The 20,251-nt window shown below is 42.1% G+C and overlaps 1 protein-coding gene across 1 annotated transcript; it reads right to left on the bottom strand.

The window, feature by feature from the left end:
* Positions 1-566: 566 nt before the first annotated feature.
* Positions 567-6,584, bottom strand: c5ar1 (complement C5a receptor 1). The gene is made up of 3 exons (XM_083637239.1): positions 6,564-6,584; positions 4,745-5,279; positions 567-3,028 (listed from the first exon to the last, which is right to left on the bottom strand). Exons 2-3 carry the CDS (start codon positions 5,247-5,249, stop codon positions 2,523-2,525), a joined length of 1,011 nt encoding a protein of 336 aa, XP_083493365.1. The 5' UTR covers positions 5,250-5,279; positions 6,564-6,584; the 3' UTR covers positions 567-2,522.
* Between the last annotated feature and the right edge of the window lie 13,667 nt (positions 6,585-20,251).

The following is a 20,251-nucleotide window of genomic DNA, read 5'->3' as shown; positions in this document are numbered from 1 at the left end:
GCTCCGTAGTGCATTTGTTTGAGTTAAAGACAAACCTATAAACATTACTAAAGCAAATTGTTCCCATCTATTGCCTTTAGTGTCTGTTACATGACAGGAGGGGTGTCAGACAAGGAGGCCTCAGGCCACCATCTTTATCCACTTGGGCCACTGAGCATCAGAGATTTTAGAGTGTAGCTCCCTCTTGTGGTGGATGAGTGGAACAACAACAAAAAAGCTGAGGAGTAAGGCTATTGCAAAACCCCTATCTTCTGAAATACCACTTTACGTTGTGTGTGTGTGTGTGTGTGTGAGAGTGTATGCGTGGCGCGCACGCAAGTGAATATTATTTAATTTTACTTGTCAATTAATCATTTTATTATTATTATTATTTGAATTTAATTGGTCTCATTTGGCTTAAATGTCACATGGTCTAAATGGAGGCTTGTGAACATCACAAAGACAAAAATGTGCAGGAAATGTACATGTACAGTATCAATGTGTGCTGCGTGCATGAGAGAAAGAGCAAGAGAAAGAGTTTATTCAAAATGTATACAAAAGGAAATTGACTCACAAGGCTATTTATGACCTGACTTTAATTAATATCTTCTTGTGGTATTTGTGATTCAAAGATTTACAAAAGGCAAAACATTTACTAATACACACTTTAGTAAAACCACCCCATTAATATTTTTGAAACATAGGAAAGTTCTTGTGAAAAACAAAACAGAAGTCATTTTATTAGGCAAGAGCCAGCGGAAATGAATTGCAGATTAGCAAATATAGTTCCTATTCCTATTAGTTCCTATGTGGTGCAATTCTGATGACAGCAGGACCAATCAGGCAAGACATTAAGAACAAATGGTTATTTACAATGGCAACCTGGCAAATGAAAATGATGACGTGTAGTAGCTATGTACTATATGAAGTAGGCTATATACTGTAACATAATGTGTGTAGGATATTGTATCACCATATTACATTTGAAACATTTGCTTGTGATAAGGGGCTACAAGATAGGCAAGACTGGTGTCCTCTAGAGAGAGAGTGGCGTCAGCGGAGGACCAAAATGCGAGACTCATTAGCCAATGAACAGCCAGGAATGGGTCTCGCGCTACTTTTGAATGCTAAAATAAAGCTGATAATGTACAATTTGATTCAAGGGGGGGGAAACCCTTTCAGAGTACAACACAAACTGTCTATTTTGCTGCAACTCGACAGTGCTGCTTAATCCAGGACCTTACTTCCTGGAACTCTTGAGAGTAAAAAACTGGTCCATTGGAGTGAATGGAGATGTCGGGACTCTTCTATCTATATGGCTCTGGGCAAGACTATTCCTGTCCAAGACCTTTGATGAATAATATAGTAACTTTTCTGGACTGTCAGGTGTGATTGGCGGGTGGATTGAATTTATTTGACAAGGTTAATTCCAAACACTGATGATTTGTGCGGTAATCCAGTGGTTACAATTGCTCAATACACTGAGCAAACTAGAAATGTCCCTCTGAACTTCCCTTAACCTTAGCCAACTGCCTCACGCTACAGTAGTTATTACACCTAAAAAGTCATAGTGCAATTTAGTGAAATTAACTAATCTTTATCCATTAACACAATGTACAGTAGATGTGTTTGTCAATTTCAAGTTAAAAGTGCTAGTTATGAGCTTCGACTTGGCCTACTGTGCGTTCACACCAAGGTGGGAAAAAGCTTCACTCGCTTGTGTCTGACTGTGCAAATTATTCGTCAAGAATGGCGAATATCTTGAATATCACGTCATTCGCCTCATTCGCCGCCCGCAGCAAAATGGCATCTACTCGCCTTGGTGTGAACGCACATTAAAAATCACGAATTCACATTTTGTGACTTAAAATTATGAGTTAAAAGAAAACACCTTGTAAAGCATTCACTAAACTCAACACTGTCCGTTTATTAGCAGACTTCCCAGTACTCATTGCATTTGGTTTAACTCAGAAACTCGTCCTTTTTCTTTGAATGAAGTTACGGGATAGAGACTTGTTATGCAGACTATGTATGTATGTATGTATGTTTGCTGTTTGGTGGAAAACACCACGATCAAATCTACTATCAATCTTATCTATCTGGGAATTCACAATCAAGCGAGTTTCTTTCTGATGCTGACAAGTAGGCTACAATCCAAGTACGGTAAGTATTGCAGCTGCATACTCTACTGCATATGCTGCACTATGTAATCATGTGATAGAAGAGGAACTTGAACTTAAACCTAGCAACCTTGAGAAAAAATAAATAACACTGGAATTCAGTTAATCAATTCATCATTCAACTTGGAAACATGAATCATCATGACCAGACATTCGTTGATTGAACTATAGGCTACTGTATTGTCTTCAATTCACTCAGTTAACTTTTCTAGATTAGATCAACTAATGATCTTTGACATAACAATACAGTAGGCTATAGGCTACTTCAGTCAACTCACATTTTTAAGTCAGCAAGAAAACTTGTTTTTGAGTTGAACTGCCTTAATAATTGTTTTTTGCAGTTTATTTCTATGTATCTCACCCTCAGATACCAGTCATCTCCTTTGCAATCGTGACCTTGGTGTCGGTGATACTCGCCCGGGAGCTGGACTCCTCGTTGATGAATTGGAAGAGGCCGCGCAGGGAGCGGTTCATGCTGTCCTTGAAGCCGCGGCCCAGACACACGTAGAGCAGCGGGTTGAGGCAGCTGTTGAAGTAAGCCAGGCACAATGCGAGCACATACGCCAACTGCAGGGCCGGCCTATGAGGGGACGCGGTATCAGGGTGGACCAAGAAAAGGAAGTCCAAAATGTGCAGCGGGAGCCAGCACAGGAAGAAGCTCAGCACCACGCCGACGATCACCCTCAGGGTGCGTTTGTTGCGGCGGCCCCCACGGGATGTCCCGGCGCTGCCCGTGTGGCTGTATACCACCCAGTGGCACCCCACGATGACCAGAAAAGGGAGCAGGAATCCTACCAAGAAGCGAAACGCGGTGACAAGCCAGGCACTAAGCTCAGGGTACGTAGCCCTGCACTCCCGCTTCTGGTCACCTGCAGAGATGGGAAGTAACAAAGTATTTGTAGGCTACTATAGGCTATTGTACTTCAGTAGAATTTTCAGGTATATCTGTACATTACTATTAATTTATTTTTCTGACGTTTTACTTTTACTCCCTACATTTTAACACAAATATCGGTAACACTTTAGAATACAGACCACAACTTACAGGGTAGGTACAGGGTAACAAAATTTGTACTTAGAGGGTAATGTAATTACAGGGTAAGTAGGCTACATGGTAGCCTACAAAATCTGGGTACAAAATCACCACATCTGTACTTACAGCATACAAGATGTGAATTTATCGCACCCCTGTAGTTATAATGAAGTTCTAATGTAAATTCAGTCAGGAAGACTATAATCTGCACTTTACACTTCCTCAGTTCACTTCTTATTTCTCCACCCCTTCAAATCTGCTTACATGCTCAAAATAGCCTGTCAACTTCTGGGCTTCAACTGAATAATCAGCTGTTTGCTGCCTGGTCTCTATTATCCAATAGCATAGCGTCACATCACCTATCACATTGCTTTTCACCTCTCATCGTAAGCCTATCACATGGCTGTTGTCCTATTAAATATGTTTGTTTCTATCCATTCAGCCTCCCAACCTTGCTGCTGTCAGTCTCGCACCCTCCACCTCCCCTTCTCCACCCAGTTTTCGCACACCCATCAGATTCTTCAGTCTGGAGAGTCATCAGTTTCAGAAGGAGAGGCATCACCATCACCACCACCACCAGTATCTCTAGACTCTACAGGGGGATCTATCTGGCTGCTGCTCATGGCTGATGCAGCTCTATCTCAATATCTCCCTGTGATGTCTAAGCGCCAAAGACTATTAACAATACCTAATTCTCATCATATTTTCTGTAATTCCTTATTCATTCACTATTATAATAAATATTATTTTATTCATTCTCTGGTATCTAGTCTCTCCTGATTGAACTGTAGTTAGCCTACTATGTAACTAAGAGAGACTTAACACTGCTTTGGGAATACAGCTCACCCAAAACTGTAGTAGACACTATACTGGAATTTTACCCATATGGGAGAGAGAGGGTGTCTCAAATCTATAACATAATACAGGATATTAGCCCCCCTTCCCTCACGGGATAATGTCAAGCTGGCATGGGAGGAGGATTTGGATATTACGCTCTCTGATGAGACGTGGCAACATAGCTTACAACGTATTCATACCACCTCGCTCTGCATAAAACATGGTCTCATCCAATTCAAAGTTGGTTCAAAGTTGTACATCGGTTACACCTTTCAAATGAGAAATTGGTCAAAATATCCCCTGACACCAGTTCTGAGTGCCCCAGATGTCGCCACAGTCCAGCTACGTTAGGCCATATGTTCTGGGCGTGCACTTCATTAGGTAATCTCTGGACAAAGATTTTTTAGGCAATATCTTACATCTGTGGTGGAGCAGTAGATCCTAACCCCATTATTGCTGTCTTTGGGCTGTTTCCAGAAGAACAAGTTACTATGTTCTCCAGGCTGATGCTACAGCATTTGTAACACTGCTGACCCGGAGGCTCATCCTTCTGCAATGGAAGTCAGTGAAACCTCCCTTGTTCAAACAATGGGTGAAGGAGGTACTTTCCATGATTCCACTAGAGAAGTTGAGGTATAATCGAAGTAACTCCCGAGATAAATATATCAGACCCTGGACCCATTTTATAGAATGTCATTTTCCCATCTCTGCTCACCTGCAATGATCTGCTTGTGGTAGACAAACTCGGGAATGCTGCCAAGAAGAGCCAGGCACCAGACACCCACACACACCATGGCAGCCTTCCGAGGCCGCCTGTGGTTCTGGCACCAGATGGGTCTGCGGACCAGCATCCAGCGGTCCAGGCTGATCACAACCAGTAGCAGGATGCTACAGTACATCACCAGGTGGAACAGGCCCTTGATCAGCGTGCAGGCCAGAGGGCCGAAGTGCCAGTGGTTGTCGTGGGCCAGGGGGACCATGAGCAGCGGGAGGGAGAGGCAGCACAACAGATCAACCACGGCGAGGTTGAGGAACCACAGGGAGTTGACGGAGCGGGGCATGCGGAACCCCGTCACCCACACCACCAGGGCGTTCCCAGGGACACCAAGCAGGAATACCAGGCCGTAGCAGACCAGGGCCACTATTTGGATGGGTGGAATCACGGGTGTCTTATCATCATTTTCAAACATAGTTTCGTAGTCCACATCCTCATCAGCCATGATTGGTATGGGCTGTTGTAGATGGAAAATCTGTCAGAAACACAGCATTATAATGTATGGTGCCATGATTGATTCAACATTATACCAGAGACGATTAAATATAGACATAGACATTGCAACTTCCAGTCACTTGCTGTATCTGTGTCACGTGGGTTTTGCCCATGGTTTGCCACTGCCTTTAGGAGATTTGCTCCAGGCAGAGACAGATCATATAGAGACGATGCATTCCAGGCTCCGCCAATAGTAAGAAATTATACTCCTAAACAGTGTTGGGCTCGTTACTCAAAAAATGTAATATATTACACGTTACTCTTTTCAAAAGTAATATTACTTTACTTATTACTGCCTACCAACAGTAATTCATTAAACTACTCGTTACTGTATATTACTTTTCTGTTACACCCCACAAAATTGCTAATTGCGTCCTTTCTCATCAAAATTCAGACTTTGCATGTGTGCACTGTGAATGTAGGCCTAATTGCTTTGCCTTTCTCTTTCTTCAGCCTATGAAAAGTTACCTGCTTCATGAAGAGCACACCTGGCTCAAAGTGATGACAGATCATACAATCTTTTACGCAGCTTTTGTTTTTAATAACGCAGTGGTAAAATCTGCAACAGGGGCAAACAGGTAGACCCAAACAAAATGTTAGAAAGATGAAAAAGCGGCCAACAAGTGCCAACACATCCTATCAATCCGCATTGTACATGTTTGTGTCACAAATAGCCCATCAACATTAAGCTGACTCAGCACTGGAGAAAGTAATGCAGTAACTTGAAGTTACTTGGATTAGTAACTGTAATATTATTACTGTTTTGGAAATTATAATCTGTTACAATACTCGTTACTGGGGAAAAGTAATCCATTAGGTAATATATCAGTAGGCCAATATATTACTGCCCAACACTGCTCCTAAATGGGTGTTGCGCTGAGCTAGCAAGCTAACTTGAGCTAGAGATTCATGAGTTCCCAAAACTCCACACACCACACATACATTATAAAAACAAAGCTGCCATTAATAGCTCAATCTAGTTGTAATTAATTAAAAACATCAGATTTAGTCTTGAGCCTAGAATTGAGTGTGCGTCTCTTTAATTAAATAGGCTATAATGTTGTTATATTAAACTTATACTTCAATATAAATATAAACTAAATGTTTTTTTTTCACAACTGTTGTGTTATGTGTAGAGGTCTGAAGTAAGAATTCAGAAAATTACAAATGATGTAATACAATTTAAGTAATTAAACTTCAATAAGTTACAATATATTTTAAATATAAACAACTCTGATCTGATCCTGCTCATATTTTAACTTACAGCTTCAGAGTCCTGTTGATGTTCGCTCCACACAGCACAAGAGAAATTCTGAAACAGTTCTGCTTTTTAGATGTTTTTGTACTCTAGGCCTACACACACACACACCCACACACCCATGACCCAGACACCCATGCACGCATGCACACATGCGAACACACGCACACACACACACTCACACACACACACACACACACACACATAAACACACACACCACATATTGGTGAGTCCTCATAAAACAAGATGGGCTAGAAGATACAGAAGATAGTTGACTTCATGCTTGCAGTAGAGTATAGGCCTACTGAAAAAGCTGCAGAATTTTTATATCAGTGACATTAGGGTAATAAAAAAAAATTAGTGTGCACAGTTGATTTTTTTCAGTCTGTTTATTTTGGCCTACATGGTCTACATTTTGGTTTCTATGTTCTGGCTGTGCAGCTCCGTCGCGTTTAGTTTCTATGTTCTGGCTGTGCAGCTCCGTCGTGTTTAGTTTCTATGTTCTGGCTGTGCAGCTCCGTCGCGTTTGGGGCAGAAAATCATGCAGGGGATGTTGTGGTTTCTGACATGTCCCTCATAGTTCACAGTAGCATCCTTCCTCCTGTTCTGAGCATTGCACCATTCAAGAGATGGCCTTATCAGAGTAGACCATAGGTCATCATCTGCAGGTAGGCCATTTCTGGCCAAGACTGTGAGGAAATGTAGCAGCTTGGAGGCTGCCTCTTCAATGTATGTCCCCACTGAGCTTTGAGTCTAGGGTGGTAGCCGAAGAGTTCACAACATGGTACCCCCCCCCCCCCCCCCCCAATATCACAGGATGTGTGGGTCCTGTGAAGAACAATCTGCAACTTTTCAGATTTCTTTCCATTTAACAGGATATTGTTGCTGCCCATTCATTAATGAATGGGCCTTTGTCTCTGTGTGTAGCTGTGTACCAGGCTGTCAACCTGGGACACAGTTCTAAGTCCAGTATGTTTTTCATCCATTTTGTATGATCAACTCGATCAAATGCCTTGGACGTGTCTGCCATATTAACCCACACTGTGGTGTTCCTTGACAACTCATTTCCTCAAATTTCCTAAGCCAGCATTAACCACCAATGTGACTTACCGTTTTAGGCAGAAAGATTAAATGTAAAGCAATAAATGGAAATTTTACAGTTACCATATTTACTGGAAACAAATGGTATAAAAATAGTAAATTAATTATGCAATAACTGCTTTTGCTAATTAAGCTATTTAAATAACAAATGTATACATTGTCTTCAAATAACAGTGTAGTTGGAGTTAACTGCCTAACTCTTAGGGGATTAGGCTAAACCCTTTTTTTTTTTTTTATAAAGTGCCATTTTCAAATTTGCTTGTCACTCAGTGTGCCAGGTTAGCTGGACGACCTGACATTAGTGTTAAAATAGTTGTGTGTGGTAAATGTCAGGATGTGGTTAACATCCTCACTCAGTTGGCAGGGATGTGTTAATACACTACTCAGACCACAAAAAAGGTGTTGCTTCCTGTTATGCCCATTTAGCTTTCATAATTAAGAACTGCGACATGTTACTTAGTTTGTACCTTTGCAGAACAGAAAAAAGCAATAATCAATCATACATGATGGGGACGAAAATGACAATTCATAAGATAGGCACAACCAATGCCTCCCCACCACCCCTACCCAGTTTCAACTTGCTTAAAATGTTTTACTATACATCTGCAGAACATACAGGATGCTGTCCTCATGAGATTAGATCACCCAAGAGCCGATCTCTCCCATTAATAGCAGGTTTGGACAGGGCCATATAAATGTTGGCCACAATCAAATTGGCTGCTAAAATAAACCTTCCTTGAAGTGATGGGTAGTAGAGAGGTGAACCGCTGATACCAGAGGTGCCTTTAAGTTTAAGCAATTTAGTTGCCATTTCTCAACATTTACCTACTTAGCTGCAATTACTTGTTAGTTTAGCTCGAAATATATAGTTTCCAAAATATGAATTCCACATCAACATTGAATTCCGTATCCAACTTGGTCAAAATGCTTTATTGTCAGATTCATGATAATCATTTTACTGTAACACAACAGTTTTTCTGTGTATATAGGCCTATACAACTTATTGACAAGTTAAACCTATACACACAATTTTAGTACTAATACTGTACAAGTATGAATCTAATTGACATCTAAGACTGTTGTGACAAAAATCATCTGGAGCTGCTATCCGTTGTTCAACATGTCCAGATGAAGTGTCCAGGTATGTGATTCACATTGCAGCCTATCAAACAAAAACAAAAAGCAGAGCAAGCAAAAGTGATGTATCTATGCATTTCTAATGGTGACATTTCTAACCTTGTGGAAAATCCTGATTTGTTATGGAAGACAACAGCTGATAGCAGGAGTCATTTATATAAAACATGTAGCCTACATATGGGACTTACGTAAATATATGTGATTTGTCTGAGTGTGTTGTTACGTCATATGTCAAATAACGTCATCATCATCAGCGATCAGTGAAATTAATTAAAAAGAGTGCTCAACAGGTGCTGCTGTAGACTGAGCCAAGCAGCCGGTAGATATAGAGAGCACACTCTATTTAGTAAATATACAATATATTGAAGGTACAAGGAAGTATACGTCCACAGAAACCACCCATAGGGTCAGAATGATGACCTGTGAGGAGCATGTTAGTACAAGATCATCAGTGACAGCGATGGCTTGAGAGATGAACTGAGAAAAACATCTACAAAATGAGGAGAACACATACTAAAGACAATGTATTATTGCTATTGCAGGCCCTATGACGCCACTGAGCCCTTGAAAATGAGGAAATGAAATTAAAAACATCACAAAGTCAGCAAAATTCTACTATTAGTCATTCTAATACACTAATTATACCATGTTGCTCAATCCTGTTCCCATTAATCTGTGTCTAAGTGTGGATGTGAGCGTGTGAACATGTATGGTGACGGTGACCTACTTTTCTCTCTGTATATGTATACGGTAGCCTATGTGATCTAACGGGTGTTCGTATTTACAAATCACCACAGATGTGGTGGATCAGCGTTTCAATTTGTATTTTGCAACATCTGCCACTGTCAAACCCCAACTTGCCATGACCCGTTAGGCCTAGTTGACAAATATTTTTCCAATCCATTCTGTCCAGGAATGTATTTCTTGTGGGACCTTTGACCCCATGATGTAAGGACGTTTCCTCATTGTGCCATTAGGGGTATTGAGTTTGCAGAGGCAAGTCAGTTGAGGGCCGGAGCACTGCTAGGTGGAAGAGTCGGGGTGTCGTCTCTAAACGCATCAGATTGGAGGTGGAGCACTGCTAGGTGGAAGAGTCGGGGTGTCGTCTCTAAACGCATCAGATTGGAGGTGGAGCACTGCTAGGTGGAAGAGTCGGGGTGTCGTCTCTAAACGCATCAGATTGGAGGTGGAGCACTGCTAGGTGGAAGAGTCGGGGTGTCGTCTCTAAACGCATCAGATTGGAGGTCTGCAAAAAGAAAAGAAAACAGTAGTGTCACTATGCTATGGTTGTCAAGATTTGTCACTGCAAACATTCATTTTTTTCGAGTTCTCAGCATTGAAAAGCTTAAAGGCACTATTTGTAAGATTCAGCACTAGCCTACTAGGTGTCCACAAAAGAGTATTATATATCTAGAGAGGCATGTGAGATAGTGAAAGAAGCCACGCTCCCTCTCTGTGTTGCGCAAACATTATTGTCTGTTTATATCGGCCTGCTGCTTCGTCGGGCCGGAGGCTCCTGCTTCGTTTCTGTGGATTTAGCTCTTTTCCACGTTTATAAATGGACAGAGTGGCCCAGCGAGGCTTGACAGCATAACACTGGATCAAGCCGTGACTGTGACTGAGGAAAATAAGGCTAGTCTCTGTTTGTATCACGGTTTGGGACTGTGTATTTCCTGGTCTGTGTTTATAATGCGCGATGTCGGCTGTGTAGCTCGCTATGCATGTCTCGATGGCAGACGAGTGTCTGGGGTTGCATAGTGTAGATAGCAGACGCTATATCAGAGCAATGCAAGTGTTTAGGGTGGCATGGGAAGCCGTGGCTATGTGTTTTATAGATTGTTTGTGTTTACGTTTTGATGTTACAGCTCCAGCGTGACATCTAGTGGGGAAAATCTTTCAAAAAGTTCCTTTAAAAGAAGGAAAGTTGCTCCTTGAAAAGTGGGATCTGGGACACAGAATAATGTATAACCTAATGTATATGCCTCGTAAGCACTCTGCTTCCTTTTGAGTTCTACTCAGAAGTGCAAGTGATGTATCAGAAGGACGACTCATAGCCGAGGAAGGGAGGTGAGAGGGGGCATGGATTGCAGCAGCTCTGGGACGCACTTCCCTCTATCTATTTCTGTCGACATGGCACGTGAGCAGTCAGCTGCTGTCACCATAGTTACCTCTGCCATGGAGTTGGCTGGAGGTTATGTTTTCGCCCCCGTTTGCTTGTTTGTTTGTCTCCAGGATATCTCAAAAAGCTAGGCCAGATTCATGCAAATCACTTGATTTGCATGAATCTGGCACAACACATGAGAAGGGACACACACTGGACCTTGTGCTGTCCTATCGTCTATGTGTATCTATCGTGTAACGTGTATTTCAGTTCATCTACCTGTTGTTTCTACTACTACAGCCCCTTGTTCTAAGGTGTCCACTTGTGCTCCTGCACACCTGTGTACGATTAACCCTTTAACTTTGTCACAGTTTTCGGTAACACTTTACAATAACGTACACAAATACTATAGTAGTTACTAGTAAACTAACCATTAACTAATAGCCAGTTAATGAGTAGCTAATGAAAAATTTGGCATTAGTCAATCACTAGTTAATCATAGTTAATGAGTAGGTAGTCATTAGTTAATGATTAGTATCTAATTTTCTGAGTAGAGTACGGTAGTTAATCATTACCTAATGATTATTAAATGTCAGCTCGTGAATAGAGTAGTTAATCATTACTTAATGATTCCAAAATGTCAGTGCATGAATGTATTAGTTAATCATTAGTTAATCATACATTGTGAGTATAGTAGTTAATCATTAGTTCATGATTAGTTGTTAGTTCCTTAGTAGAGTAATTACTCATTAGTTAATGGTTAGTCAATGGTCAGTGTGGGAGTATATAGTTAATTGTTAGTTATTCATTACTTAATTACTTAATTATTACCTGTCCATTAGTTACTCTTTTTGTGTACCCTATTGTAAAGTGGTGCATCATACTCAGTAGTTTATGAATACTGAATCATTACTTAATTATTATCTGTCTATTAGTTAGTCTTTTTGTGTACCCTATTGTAAAGTGGTGCATCATACTCAGTAGTTTATGAATACTGAATCATTACTTAATTATTACCTGTCCATTAGTTACTCTTTTTGTGTACCCTATTGTAAAGTGGTGCATCATACTCTGTAGTTTATGAGTACTGAATCATTACCTGTCCATTTGTTACTCTTTTTGCACCCTAATATAAAGTGAAAGATATCCTTATCAAATAAACACTCCCTAAAGGGTGAGATTCGAACCCTGAACCCCAAGATTGTTAAATTGTAAGTCTGGTTCTCTACCATCTGAGCTAAGCAGCCTGCTGCTTGTTAGAGCCATACTATCGAATGTAGAGCTGGAGACCAAGTATTATAGTTTAAAGGTATATTCCACCCAAATACTACTTTCTGTCCAAGTACTTACAAGTACTTAGACATAAGTAGTATTTGGCTGAAACATACCTAAGTACTTGGACCTGAAGTAGTATTTGGATGGAATATACCTTTACAACTATAAGTACTGGTATTTGGAGAGAAGGTAGTATTTGGGTGGAATATATCTTAAAAACTATAAGTACTTGAACAGAAAGTAGTATGTGGATAGGACATAATACTTAGTCTCTGACTCTACAGACCTATAGTATGGCTCTACCAAATAACAGGCTGGTTAGCTCAGATGGTAGAGAACCAGACTTACAATTTAACTATCTTGGGGTTCAGGGTTTGAATCTCACCTGGAGGGAGTGTTTATTTGATAAGGATATCTTTCACTTTATGTTAGGGTGCGAAAAGAGTAACAAATGGACAGGTAATTATTCAGTACTCATAAACTACAGAGTATGATGCACCACTTTACAATAGGGTACACGAAAGGAGTAACTAATGGACAGGTAATAATTAAGTAATGATTCAGTATTCATAAACTACTGAGTATGATGCACCACTTTACAATAGGGTACACAAAAAGACTAACTAATAGACAGATAATAATTAAGTAATGATTCAGTATTCATAAACTACTGAGTATGATGCACCACTTTACAATCGGGTACACAAAAAGAGTAACTAATGGACAGGTAATAATTAAGTAATTAAGTAATGAATAACTAACAATTAACTATATACTCCCAAACTGACCATTGACTAACCATTAACTAATGAGTAATTACTCTACTAAGGAACTAACAACTAATCATGAACTAATGATTAACTACTATACTCACAATGTATGATTAACTAATGATTAACTAATACATTCACGCACTGACATTTTGGAATCATTAAGTAATGATTAACTACTCTATTCACGAGCTGAAATTTAATAATCATTAGGTACTGATTAACTACTCTACTCAGGAAATTAGATACTAATCATTAACTAATGACTACCTACTCAATAACTATGATTAACTAGTGATTGACTAATGCCAAATTTTTCATTAGCTACTCATTAACTGGCTATTAGTTAATGGTTAGTTTACTAGTAACTACTATAGTATTTGTGTACGTTATTGTAAAGTGTTACCCAGTTTTCTATTATTTTTTAAAGACTCTAGTCTATGATTTATACCGTATGTTGGATGGCTGTTGTGATTCTCAGTGCTGGGGAACTTACCACCCTCTTCGACACCACTTGCACTGAAATCTTGGACTCTGTTGTTCCATTTAGGGTGAAACGCACTAAAGCACTTTCAGAGCCGTGGTTGAATGATACTACCTACAGACACGCATGCAGACAAGCTGAGAGGAAGTGGAATAAGGATAAGCTGCACTTCTCCTTCGGAATTTTACAGGACTGTCTATCAAATTATCAAAGAACCCTTAAAAAACAGATTTGATATCTAATCTTGTCATAAATAATAGTCATATGCCTCAGGGTCTTTTCAATACATTCTTATAAATCCGTATAATACAGCTCGTATTGTGCCGTCATCCACACTCTGTGAAAACTTTGTTAAATTTTTCACTGACAAGATTTCTGCTCTTAGGTCTTCATCCACTTCATCACCATAGACCCCTCTGTTCCTCCTATGTCTCCAGCTGTCCTTCATCACCATAGACCCCTCTGTTCCTCCTATGTCTCCAGCTGTCCTTGATCAGTTTGAATCTGTATCTCTCTCCTCACTGTCAGAGCTGGTTCATCATCTGCAACCTACAGGCTCCCGGGACAGTATTCCCTCTCGATCCCTCTTGCTAGCATTTGATTCTTCTTAGCGGTTGACTCAAGTTGAGCTTGACACCTCCAACCTCATTTTTATTGTGCCTATCTCTTTTATTATGTCTACTGTTCACTTTATTATTCTTTATTAAAACTGTTTCTGTCCATTTGATATTTGTAACCTGTTCAGCACTTTGGTCAACCATGGCTGTGTAAATGTGCTGTATAAATAAACTTTGGCTTCGCAGAAAGGTTGGTCATGGGCCAATTTAGAAGTGATTAACTTTCCTCATCCACTGGCCAACAGGGGGCGCCTCTAATGGCCGGTGCGTAACTTCTAAATGGATTCACGTAACACCACAAAACTTTGTAGGAAGGCCACTCATGTACATATTGTATATATATATATTTGATTTGATTGCACTTGCAACGTTGTGATTGTCTTTAGTTATCTTTCCTACTTCTTTATCTCTGTATATTGATGTGACCGCTACGCTGCATACAGACACTAAGACAAATTCCTCGTATTTAACTTGCAAACTGTGGCAATAAAAGTGATTCTGATTCTGATTCCGGGCATGTTCAATCACAAAAAGGCACCTAACTTCCAAACGGATTCACGTAACACCACAATATTTTTTATTATTGATGGTTCCATTCCATTTAGGTGTTCCAGTGCCAGGGCCCTCATTAATGTTATTGGTTACAGCTGCTTTACTTCCTGCTTTACCACCTCAAAACGGTTGCTGTGAAAATGGTCTATTGGTCACGATGATGACTCACCGATGAGTGAGGTGTTTTGCTGGTGGTTGAGGATCACTGAGCTCTTCTCCTCCTCGTCCTCCTCCTCTCCCCAGTCGGCGATGTTGGCTGGGGGGATACACTGCTCCAGGAACAGGTCCTCCTCGTCCGCCTCTAGGTCCATGCTCTGCGGAGGCCAGCGCAGCTCTCCGCTCTCCACATCGCTCAGCTCCGTGGGCTCCACCACGATGGACGGCAGACGCTCCTTCACGGGTTCCTGAAGGCAGGGGAGGGAGCTCTCCGGGCCCAGGACCACCTCCACTGGGTCAGGGAAGGTCTGCAGGGGAAGGGACACAGAGAGAGACCAGGTAAATCACACCAGGTTAAGTTCAGTTCATAGCAAAATGCATTAGTTGGCCGAATAACTTGAATCGGTTTCAACTGTTTCAAATCCAATTACTGTATTAATATTTTTCCACTTCTCCATGGCACTGCCCACACATTTCTCACACACACACAGAATCTGTGTGTGTCACAGATGATGACCCTGGATCTTGCTGGGGTTTATGATAAAGCCCATTGCAACATTGTTAAAAGCATTCTAAATAAACTCTAAAGACAGCAACTGATCATCAAAGACTGTTATTTGGTCATTGAACGTAGCTTTAGTGGTCTCTGTCTTTCAAGATTCAAGATATTATCACTCCGTTGTACAATTATGCACGTGTGAAATTATTATGCTGGGGGGCTCCCTTACATAGACATAGGTAGGTACAAAGTCACAACAATTATTATGATTATTCAGTCTCTTTCGCTATGAACGGTCCTGGGCGGAAACAGGCAGCTGGAAACAGGGAGGGAGGGTGTCGCGGAAGCGTGCACGGTCTCACCAGGAAACTCGTGAATATGACGAGTTCTGTGAGTCACATCCTATCTGACAATATCGGCATGATCTTGACACGATAAATGTCATGGAGGAAGCAAGTTCAAATGAATGTTAATAATTATCTGCAAACACCACTTGACAGGTCTGTTTACTGATGGAACCTACCTGGAATGCCAATTTGTCCTCATTGCTTTGCATCTCTTCAAAGTTCAAATCTTGACTACTCATCTCCTCCATCCCCCTGCGGAGGAAACAAAGCAATATGAGACCAGCACACACACACACACACACACACACACACACACACACACACACACACACACACACACACACACACACAGACCGCTCGCTCTCTCTCTCTCACACACACACACACACACACACACACACACACACACACACACACACATGAACGACCTGGATCAGCAGCTCCTGGGGCAGTTTGTATTTCCTGAGCTGGCGTAGCTTAAAGTCGAGCTAAACTCATAAATGACTTTTCTTTTCTTTTAGTTCAAATACCTCGGTATGCAGTGCACCTATTTAATAATGTATGCAAACAAAATCACAAAAGTCTAATTTCTTTAGTTTTTCACACTTTTTCACATCAAAAGTTAATTTTTCAAGATTTCATTGATAACAGTAATGTACAGTTTGCTGACGTCACCTAGTACTATCAAATTTCTACCCCAATTCAACCAATCATATCACGACATGCAGCTGTCAATCAAATCTTCATTTCAGGATAATTTTCTCTTCCAAATGAAGTAGAAAATGGCACCTAGAGCCTGTCATCTGGCAGAATTCCTATCCCATAAACTAACTACTAACTTGACCACTTGTTAGAAACATGAACACAAAACAAAAACTATAATCTCTAAGAATGCAAAGAAATGTAACTGGCCCGTTAAAACGCGCATTCCAGGGATATCGTATTTACAGAAATAGCGTGCGCTTGAGAGCGTTTGAGAGCGTGGTTGTCAGGGGTCTGCCCTCGAAGATTCCAGGCGGGCGGGCAGCACCCATTCATCGGATTGTCCGCTCCCTCCGCACGAAGCAGCTGGCTGCCTGGTACTCCGTGGATCCCACTCGCGTAGCATGACAACACGCTGAATCCCACTCGATTTGGGGGTGGAACACGCCATGATTGACCAATGCCAAAGCCAGTCGACAGAATTGTCAAATCAAATCATCAACATGATACTATGACCCGCCTCTCAATTTGTCCTCTCAGACAAATTATGTTTTCAGTCTGAAACGGACTGCGACGCACGTGACGATACGGGTTCAGTTCGACTTTAAACTTTCTTTATTCTCATCTTTATTCTCAGAAAACTGTTTTTAGACACAGAGGCTTGGGGACTTTTAAGAATTTTCCAACAGCAGCCTTAACTGTTGCATCAGACAGTCTGAGAAAAAAAGCATTGAGCGTGAGTGTAAAGGAAATAAGAAATGATGAATAGACTGAATGATGAAGGGGAGATAGACACTTTTGAAGGTTTAGACTGAAGAGATGTGGATGGTCCAAAAGGTCAAGGTCAGCTCAATATTAGAAAAGTGGGCTTATAATGTTGTAGCTTTGCTGCATGTTTCTAACCTGCTAAACCAGCCGCTCACATCAACACATTTCATTTGGTTCTGCGGGACCGTCTGGCCTCAACTCTGGGAGGGCTGTCTGCAGAAACTGCAAAGCGGACGAGCCAATCAGCGACCCACTTCGTAGTTGACATCGTAACCGGCCAATCAAAACGTCGCTAGCAAAACAGTAATGCTCGTGTGACATCACTGATGCTATCCCTTCTTCTTCTTCTAATGGCTTTACAGCAGACTGGATGCCTTGTGGCACATTGCTGCCTCTCACAGAATATTACACAAATTCCAGACTCGGGGCTCCGCCCCCTGCTCAATGTTCGTCCCTCCGGCCGCCTCGCTCTCCTCTTCGACCACTGTGTTCCCAGACCTCTCGGCCTCCCTCGGCTTCCGCTTCAAATCCTGCTCGACGGCCTTCTCCCCTGATGATATGCCTCACTGATGACATCACTGATGAAATCACACATGATGACATCACTGATGACATCACAATTGCTCGAGTGACATCACTCGGAAGGCTGACTGACTTTACATCATTACATTACATCATCAGTGGCCGGCAGCCAGCTGGCAGGCACTATTTTTGCCAGGCAACCAGAAGACAGATGACCTCATCAGTGATGTCATCAGTAACACACATGCTCCCTGGCATATAGCCAATTTGTGTTGTTTTGTTTGCATGTACCAACATGCCAATAGCAGAAGTTGCCTGCAGGGCGCTGTAAATGTCTGCTCCAAGGTCTCCAGAGCCACTTTAGACTGAGAAGCCAATCCACATAAGCTGCAGGTCAAGAAGGAGGCCTACAGTATATTTAAGGACAGACGTCAGGCCCTACACTACACTCAAGTGTGAACTGCTTAGCTCAGCGGCTGCAGTGGCTTGTGGCTGACAACAACAGTTTCTTCAAATACATTGTTACACCTGAGAAGGTCACCACCATACAGCTTTGTAGTTTCAGTATGCATCTATATGCATACCTGATGAAGACCCGAAGGGGTCGAAACGTTGTATGTAAGCTTTAATTAAACTTGTGGTCGCTGGAGCTTCAACAGTGTGCGGACTTCCTCTTCTTTTATGGTGTGTATTTTTGAGTCCAGCACCTGTAAATTTTCACGGAGATGTGCGTGCTTCCCTTTTTGTTCTCAGTATGCATCTAGCCTTTCAGTTTTGTAGTTTCAGTATGCATCTAGCTTTTCACTGATGTCTCTGTCTCTCTCTGTATTTCAGTCTTGTTTGTGTTTCCTTTTGTCTGCTGCCCTATGTCTACATCATGTCTACATGCCATGGGGATTACTGGAATAGATTGGAATAGAATACATTTGAATTGAATTGAGGTTACAGGTCTCCAGCTCAGTATTCCTGCTGACAGTTCATTGTCCAATCTCACAAATGAAGAAACACTAAACCGGTTTGCAGAGCGCGTCCTGTTCTTGCCTAAATGGGATCAGCTTTGGGAGGAGGCTATCATTTTTGACCCACTTATGAATGTGTGCCGTACAATTCAATTTCTGATATTATGCTTTTCACAGCTGTGTCAAGCTAAGCTGTTTGTGTGCCACCTGTGACGGAAACTTTCAGCAGCTATTATGATGAGCTAGCTTAACGAAGATGTAATCCTTCTCCTACACACTTCGTCTAACACCAGCACGTTTCATCCCAACTTACAATCAGTCTAGTATCTATGTATAGCACATGGCTTATTTTTTTCTTCTTTGCAAATAATATGCTATTCAAAGTTCTTCCTAATTGTGACATCTTGCGGCCAGAAGTCCCTACAATGCTGAGGAAACTCCTTGGCCACTATTGCCCATTAAGTTGCCCAGGGAGTTGTCCTGTTTATTGCTGCAATTACATAGCGCCACCACCAGGTCAATCAATTCTGTCTGAGGGGTACTGGTGTAAGCTGCCAACGCTAATATCACAGTCTCGCTGGCCAGCCTATTGCAGATCTATTGATTATTTAGCCTTACAAACACCCAGGTTAAGCTCAAACAGCTGCTAATCTGTGACTCACACAGTATACAGAACTGAAGTTGATGACCTACAATGACCAGAATGTACCATCACAGTGCACGCGCGCGCGCACACACGCACACACACACACACACACACACACACACACACACACACACACACACACACACACACACACACACACACACACACAAACACAAAAGCACCCTGCATGCAATGCAGGGTGGCAGAGGCAGAGTATAGGGTGGGCTGCCCCTGCCATCCTGCATTTCAGATATGTGCATGGTCACACAGCTATTGTGAATTCACGCGCTTCTCACTTCTCTGTTTGAAATACTATCCACCCACACTAAAGAGTGTTCTTTCAAGTGTGTTCATTCAGATGGGGCATGTTGTCGACTTGCAGAGGGACTCATCCTGAAAAAAAAATATATAGTCCTTGCTGGTGTGAATGACTCCCCCCCTACACACACACACACACACACACACACACACACACACACACACACACACACACACACACACACACACACACACACACACACACACACACACACACACACACACACACACACACACACACACACGCACAGACACACACACAAACACAAAAGCAGCCTCTTACCCCTCAGTTGTGGTCAGGCAGATGAGGTCCTCTCCATCCTGGCACAGCTCCAGGAGCGTGAAGCTGGGTTCCTCCACACTGGGTGTAGATGGCACAAGAGGGGGCGCGGGAGGAGGGGTGCAGCTCCCACAGCATTCCCCCGCTGCAGAGCCCTCGCAGAGGCTATTGGCCTCCAGGGCGAAGCCTGGGTGGGGGGGGGTCCTAAAACCCTCAGGGGTCCAGGGAGTCAGCGGAGGATCAGGGGGTGGAGGTGTACCTGGTGTCAACTGGTTAATTAGAACAGGACAACACCTCTCTCTCTGTACAGTCCAGGTAAGAGGACATAAAAGTCGTCTGCCAGCCCACAGCATACAGGCTCTCCCTGCTCTCCTGTATCCAACTTCCTCCCTCCTGCCTCTGTCACTATCCCTCCCCCTCCCCCCGCCTCCAACCACCCCACAGCCAGGCTTTGGACAG

Source organism: Poromitra crassiceps (assembly GCF_964638095.1).
Source record: "Poromitra crassiceps genome assembly, chromosome: 5".
Classification (NCBI taxonomy): domain Eukaryota; kingdom Metazoa; phylum Chordata; class Actinopteri; order Beryciformes; family Melamphaidae; genus Poromitra; species Poromitra crassiceps.
Note: the sequence above shows the minus strand (reverse complement) of the source record. Positions and strands in the feature narration are given on the sequence as shown.

Coding starts and splice junctions, on each gene's coding strand:
- c5ar1 (XM_083637239.1), bottom strand. CDS start 5,249: ATGGCTGATGAGGATGTGGACTACGAAACTATGTTTGAAAATGATGAT. Junction 3,029..4,744: donor CCACAAGCAGATCATTGCAG/GTGAGCAGAGAT, acceptor CCATCTCTGCAG/GTGACCAGAAGCGGGAGTGC.